The 7,512-nt window shown below is 31.0% G+C and overlaps 1 protein-coding gene across 1 annotated transcript; it reads right to left on the reverse strand.

The window, feature by feature from the left end:
- Window positions 1-1,298: 1,298 nt before the first annotated feature.
- LOC115983448 lies at window positions 1,299-3,493 on the reverse strand. The gene is made up of 2 exons (XM_031106126.1): window positions 3,157-3,493; window positions 1,299-2,016 (listed from the first exon to the last, which is right to left on the reverse strand). Exons 1-2 carry the CDS (start codon window positions 3,394-3,396, stop codon window positions 1,504-1,506), a joined length of 753 nt encoding a protein of 250 aa, XP_030961986.1. The 5' UTR covers window positions 3,397-3,493; the 3' UTR covers window positions 1,299-1,503.
- Between the last annotated feature and the right edge of the window lie 4,019 nt (window positions 3,494-7,512).

The following is a 7,512-nucleotide window of genomic DNA, read 5'->3' on the forward strand; positions in this document are numbered from 1 at the left end:
TCTCTTTAGCTACTGCCCACCAAACCAATAAAACACCATTGACTAAATTGTAAAAAATGTATTTCAAAACTCTAGGAATTTGTGGTAGCCAAAGGAGATGGCTTAATTCCTAGGTCAACATCATGTCAAGACTCAAATAAGAGAAAAATAAAAAATAAATTTTTTTTTGGTACAATTAAACGTAGATAAAAGATTGGAAGTCTTAAGCATTTTTTATCTGTGTAATTACTAGTGTTTAACTGGTTCAATTTTACTTTTGCTTATCTGGATACTTGACTCAACTTCAAAGTTCAAACCACTTTGGTAAAGGGTTGAAATTGAATACACATAATTCTAACACATGCATGATACAAGTCATTTCAGGTATGGGAAATTTAACAAAAAAGGAGGTATGGGAAACTATCAAAAACGGTACAGCCATGTAGGTAAATGATCTCTACTGGCTGTTGCAACTGTTACAATCCTTGTGAACAAAGGGCATTAACTCCACCTTAGTACCCCCAAATTACAATGAATTGAATATTCCTTTTATTGTTGCAGTGTGCAGATTCAGAGGACTTCATTTTGTTCTTTACAATCAAGTACCATTAATCCATTTACAATTCTAAAAGTCTTTGTTCTTTACAATCAAGTACCATTAATCCATTTACAATTCTAAAAGTCTTTGCCCTTTACAAGCAAGTACCAGCACATTCTGCACATTATCACTTTCTAATTAGGAGTTGAATTTTATATACAGAACAAAATGATTCCTGCTATCTAAATAGGATTTTTATAATTTATGAAACATCCATAACATAAGCTGAAATAACTAGTAAAAACTATACTTTTAATATTACTAAAAGAAATCCACCTTTAATTACACTTCTAGAGAAGCAAATAAAAGATTTGTCTTGCGTCCTACGCTCAAATATTCTAGACATGACACAAACACGACATGTATCCAACATTAAACTTGCATTGTTATCTTATTCTATCCAATGCACTGAAGCAATGGATGGAAGCCTTGCTAGCAATAGATATTTCACATTGAAATTGATTGATATTCATCAAGATCACCAAATCCATATTTGAAGATGCACATTTTCTACTTCTTAGGCCCGTTTGTTACCATTGTTTAAACAACAGTTTTCAGTATTTAAATAATATTACACGTATTTTCACCCTTCTTCACCCACAAATATTTTCAAAAAATACAAACAACGTTATTAGAACAACATTACCAAATTCACATGCAACAAATTTTTAAAATCAGAATAGTGCTACTTTAATTTCTCTAGAAAAAGCGAATGACACAGTTAAAATACAAAGGTCGAAAATATGATAAAAGATTCTGAATGAATCAAACTTCTATCAACTACACTAATACCAGCACCATCCCTTTATGATGTACATATATTCTTCTTTTACTAACAAATCTATTTCTCCAACCCTAATTTCATCTATCATCTACAAAATTAAAAATAGTGGATATAAGCCATAATCATAGTATTCTTTAATCATTCAGATTGATATGTTGAGATCAATTCTAGGTTTCTTCATCAGCGGTAACGGGACAACAGAATTGCACCTAGGACATTTTGGATTATTTTTCGTTATCAATACGTAAGATAAGCAACCAGGACAACCTGCTGCCATTGGTGATGATAATAATTTATCTTCAAAATCTTCTTCTTGGGTTTCTCTAATCGAAGATGATGACGATGAATATGAAGGTGACGGTGATGATTTCCCAAATGATGCTCTCTTCTTCAGTGGTTCTTTCTCTGCCCTTTCGAGTGCTGATTTCACCTTATCAAGAGTGCATACGCTTTGATAATTATTCGATGACGATGATGATGAGACCAACTTTAAATCCAGGGGAGTTTCATCAAAAAGATTTAATGTGATTTTCGAGGGTGATGGAGGAAAATTTAAATCCTGAAGTCTTGGAACTGTTGAATTGATTTGGTGCTTCTTGTCTGAGATTGAAGGTGAATTTGGGGTGCTACATCTTTGTAGGTAGACTTTCCCTGACTGCAAAAGCACACAAATTCACCAGAATAATTGGATAACATACTCCTACTCAGAATTACTTAATGTCATTCAGCAAAATTACTCCTTTCAAGAGAATTCCATGGTATATACACTTTTTTAAAATGTACCATATATATCTAATCTTAATAGTTTCTATAGAGTATTGCCTTATTTTTTTACTATGTCTTTTTTTTTTCAAAGTCTACTAATAGTAATTCGTTAAGATTAAAGTAGGTATGATATATTAAAAAAGAAAGTTTGTATCATAGAATGATCCCTCATCCCAAGGTCAAAAATACTTGTAATTAGTAAATCACAAGTTTCCAATTTTTTTTTATTCCCCCATATTCCTAGACATTAATGATAGATTATTCCAATAAAAGATATGAATTTATTAGATGGAGAGATTCAAGCAAGGGAAATAGAAAAGGGTATTAATGATGATATAAAAGAAACTGTTAAGAGGATACAGAGTGGGATCGAAAGTGGTAAACATTGAAGAGCCACAACGAATAAATGGAAAATAAACATCTTCATGCTCTTAATTACTCCAATCCTCTAATATTGAAAAACCTTTAAATTCATTTAAAGAGAGCAATAAAGGCCAAGAAATTAAGCAAATTATTACATGGGCCAAACATAAAAATGAATTATAACCTGGAAATTAAAAGGTTTGGGGTTGCAAACTAAGAAAATATGTTGTACAATTTTTGAGAGCAATTGTGATGGAATGAGTTAATTTGGGTTGTCAGTATTGCTCCAAAAAATAAAATACTTGTGTTGTACTTGTGCATATTAGAATATGATTGAGAATTACAAAAATGGAAATTTCTGAATTTTCAGTCCCTCCTTTTCCTTCAATTTCTCTGTATCCAAACAGAGAACAAAAAGACAAAACAGAAAATTTTCAAAGACAACAATTTTACAAAACACACGAATTAATATATCCTCCATTCATAAACACCAAAAAAAAAAAAACACATATTTAAACTTAAACATCTTTAAAAAAAAACAGATTTCCAAAGCAAAAAAATATTCACATATAAAAATAGAAAGTATAAGCAAAGAACACAGTTTTCTACATGAAAAGGTTAACTTTTCCAGGAAAACAAACAGACCCAGATGAGAAAATGGACAAACCTTCAAGTCTAGGCGCTTTTCCCAGCCATTTGGGACCTGCAAGTCGAGGTCCAATTCCTGGGAATCAACCACAAGCTTGGAGGTTGAAGAAGAAAAAGAGTTAGACCCATCACCAAGCAAGTCACGAGTAATCAGAGCCGTAGATTTCTCAGAATTCGAATCATTCCCAACCGTCCGATGTTGGTCCTCCTTGTTATAGCCATTGAGAACTCGCACCAGAGAGCTCACGTCAGCAGCCATTTCTCAAAACTCTTTTTTTCTTTCTTTCTTTTCTCTCACAAAGCTAAAGGCTTTTTGCTTTCGCTTTTGCTCTGGCTCTGGCTTTTAGAGAGAGAGAGTTATATATGCAAAGAGAGAATGTATAATATATAGAGGCCGTTATGAAATAAATGGAGAAAGTGTTTTTTTTTTTAATTTATTATTTTTGATTAAATTGTACTAATTTTTAGGACTAGTATTTTTTGAAAGTGTAATTAATTAAATTGATTAATTATTTAATGTATAATTAAATGTTCATTTATTGTTGGTGAGAATTAATTAATTGGGGGAGGTAGTGGAAGGGTGGGAAGGGAATTCAACGAATGAGGGCATGGAAAAGTAATGGATAGCATTAAATGCTAAGGGAGGAAATTACTAATTGGATACTACAACAAGATATCTTTGCATCATTAATTAGGATTTGGCCTTTTGTTTTTTGTTTTTGTTTTTGTTGGTACCACTCCTGATTCCACTAGTAGTTTAGAGCCAAAAAGAAAAATGAAAGTAGTATTACTATTTTGGGTGGAATACAGTCAACAGTTTTTAGTTTTGAGCTCATGTCACTTAAGTTCAAGACCTTCTTTCTTTTTTTTGTATGTCTAAAAAATACTTAATATTCTAAAAAAAAAATTAAAACATTTCAAAACTAATCAACTTGGTCCTTAAAATGTTATTTATTTTTCTCCTTTCTCACTGTGATTAAAGACTAAGTTGGTTAGTTTTGAATCGTCATGAACTTGGTTTGTATTTGCCCAAATCTCCAGGGTCATATTTTATTTTAGGGTTGGCTTACTTTCAATACTTTTTTAACTAGATGTCATCTTTTGTTTTAAATACATAATGACAAATGGTAGTGAATTTTAATTTTCACATTTTATTTAGTTAGTAGATAATGTGATAATTTCTCATTAAAACAAAAGAAGATTTCAGTTAAAAAAGTACTGGAGGTAACTCAAGCCTTTTATTCTGTTATTTTTTTACTTTTAAGTTTTACTGCCTTTTTGTTTTCTAATTTGGTTGTGTATGGGTCAAATTTTTTTTATAATAGTAATTATTTAAATATTAAGTATGGAGTTCAATTTAAGTTATCTCTAACATAAATGTCTAAGATTCAAATTTATCTTCCCATCATGATCAAATTATTATTAAAAAAAAAAAAGAAAAAAAAAAGTAGTGCTCTATATATAGAATCAATTAGGTATGGATCAAATCAATTTTTTTTTTAATAATAAGTATGGAATCAAATTTAAGTTCTCTCCAACAAAGACGTCTAGGTTCAAATTCATGCTCTCACAACAATCAAATTATCAAAAAAGCAAAAATTAAATGCTAGGTAGATAAAACACTTGAATAAAGTGAATTTTGGTCCATATATAATTAAAAATAAAAAAATAAAAATAAAAACGGCAGCTTTTGAAACAAGGTGGTGTTTGAACTTAGAAAAATAAATTGACATTCTAAATTTAGAGAATACAACTTAGACATGTAGTACTTGCTTGAACACAAAAATTCAATTACTTAATTGCTTTTGAACTCTTTTTTTTTTTTTTTTTTTTTGTTATTATACTAGTTTGTGAGATTTATAGGAATAAGAAATTCATTTTATTAACTATAAAAATAGTTTTTTTTTTTTTTTGTTATTGTAGAATGAGATTTTATTACATAGTTTTTCTGTACACTTCTCATAGTACAATTCATATCATAATTCATAAACCTAAATACATAGGGCTCAAAAAAAAAAAAAAAAAAAAAAAAGTCTCAAACATCAAAGATGATGGGATGGCTAAACAACAAACCCCCCCTCTACTAGATGTGGCCAAGAACAATTAAAGCCGGCTTTTAGATACCAGCCAATATGCATTTATGTGTGCATTGTTGAGTTGGAAATGTCAGTTTCCTTTGACAAAAGACTTACACTTTGGTTATGCAATTACATATTTAGCTATTATTTGAGGATGCTTCCAAAAATATATAAATGATCCTTGTAGCATCAACATTTACTTCCTCCCAATAAAAACAAATATACATCATTAACCTGATCAGAATAAAAAAAATAAATAAATAAATAAATAAAAGATCTAACAGAATTCTACTGTTTGCCTCGTGACTTTGGGTGGCTTGTATCATTTTCTGGACTAAGGTTGTAATCTTTGCTATGCATTCATGGTTTTTTATGTTACTAAAAATTACATTTTACTCCCATCAAAAAAAAAAAAAAAAATTACATTTTCCCATCCTAAATTATATTTCATGTTACGCTTTGAACTATAAATTTTTTTAATGCACTTTTTGCACCTTAAACTATGACAATTATTACACTTTGCACCCCAATATGAAGTTTGCTATTAACTTGGATGGAAAAATATGACACCACGTGAAAAAACCTAATCGCCCATCTTCTCAATGCTTTAAAAATGAAATGATAAATTATACTTTACCACCATAAACTATACTTCTTATTACACTTTGCACCCTAAACTTTGAATTTTCATCCAAATTAACAACAAACTTAACGGTAGGATGTAGAGTGTAACAAGAGTCATAGTTTAGGGTGCAAAATGTGTATTTGAAAAGTTTATGGTGTAAAGTGTAACATGAGGTATAGTTTAGGATGGTAAAGTGCAATTTCCCCCTACAATTAACTGCATGCAATACTAAATCCACAACATTTTTACAATAATTTCACAACAAATTTTGAATGGCAAACTGTTACTAGTTGTTGAAAAAAATAGTGTTAACAGTGAGTTTTAATTAGATCTAATAACAACTTACCGTCTAAAGAATTTGTTAGTGAAAACTAAAAAGAATATATGTAGCATTTCTCATAAACTACTTCAATTCCTTGAACTCTGTTAACATCGGTTTGTTACTTTTTAATTTTCAACCTATTTTAAGTGAGCTTAAGTAAAACTTTATAAAGCTTTCTTTTTTTAGACAAAGCTATATGTTTAGTTCCTGTAATTTTTCCAACTTCTATTTTAGTCCTCAAAATTTAAAAAGATTAAAAAAAAAAAAAAACAATTCTCCAAAAAATTCAAACATGCCAAGTTTAGTCATTCTTGTTACCTTTTTGTTAGTTTTCTTTCTTAATTACATGGCTAATGAAGCACCGGCTCATGTGTACTTTTTTTTTTTAAGTTGATTTATATATTTTAGTCCATGATATTTTTTTTTTTTTAATTCATAAGATTTAAAATATAGATGTCTCCGTTGGAACAATAGAAACTACTAACAGGTTAAGTTATAAAAGTTCTTTTTCCAAAAAAAAAAAGATATAAAGTTCTTGGGTTATGCTTAGGGATGGCAATTTTGCCCCGCCCCGCTTGACCCGCCCCTCCCCGCTTCGCCCCGTGCGGGTTTTCCCCACCCCGCAAAGGTGGTGGGGCGGGGATGGGGCAAGATTTTAGACCCGCACCATGGGGCGGGGCGGGGATGGGTTTACATTTTTTAGACCCACCCCGCCCCATCCCCGCCCCGCCCTGCATTAATAAGGGTTAAAAGGTAATTTTTTCATACCCTAAAACCCTACTATTTAAACAAAAATATCATCATCTTATTTTATTTAAGTGGAGATTCTTTTTGAAGAACTAGGCAATTTTTATTTTGTTATGTATTAGGAGTTTGGATTATTTTATTGTGTCATACTATGAGATTTTTGTTGTGATATTATCTTGTTAAATATTTAGATAATATTATTTAGTATTTGCTAAAAATTAGTTTGATTCGATAGAATAAATTTATTTATAATTTCAAGTATATTTTTATCATTGAAACATGTCATTTTATTTGAAAAAATGGTAATAGTTGTAGGGAAAATTAACAAGAAATAGAGTTTTACAGTGTAGGGCGGGACTTTGCGGGTCTTCACAGGGCCTTAAGAGGCGGAGATGGGGCAAGAAATTTTCCCCGTCATGCGGGGCGGGGCGGGGATGGGGCCAAAAAAATCCATGCGGGGCGGGGGCGAAGATCCCATCCTTCGGCCCCGCCCCGCCCCATTGCCATCCCTACTTATGCTAATGAGTGCCCTTAGTGTATTGGTTAATAATCCATTTTAGGAAATGAAAAATCCTATCAAAACATTAATTGTTTTTTTTTTCC

Source organism: Quercus lobata, chromosome 4, assembly GCF_001633185.2.
Source record: "Quercus lobata isolate SW786 chromosome 4, ValleyOak3.0 Primary Assembly, whole genome shotgun sequence".
In the NCBI taxonomy this organism is placed as follows: Eukaryota; Viridiplantae; Streptophyta; class Magnoliopsida; order Fagales; family Fagaceae; genus Quercus; species Quercus lobata.

Excerpts from the sequence above, each read along its gene's own strand:
- LOC115983448 (XM_031106126.1), bottom strand. The coding sequence starts at position 3,396 with ATGGCTGCTGACGTGAGCTCTCTGGTGCGAGTTCTCAATGGCTATAAC. Across the intron at positions 2,017-3,156 it reads AAAAGCGCCTAGACTTGAAG|TCAGGGAAAGTCTACCTACA; the intron begins GTTTGTCCATTT and ends GTGCTTTTGCAG.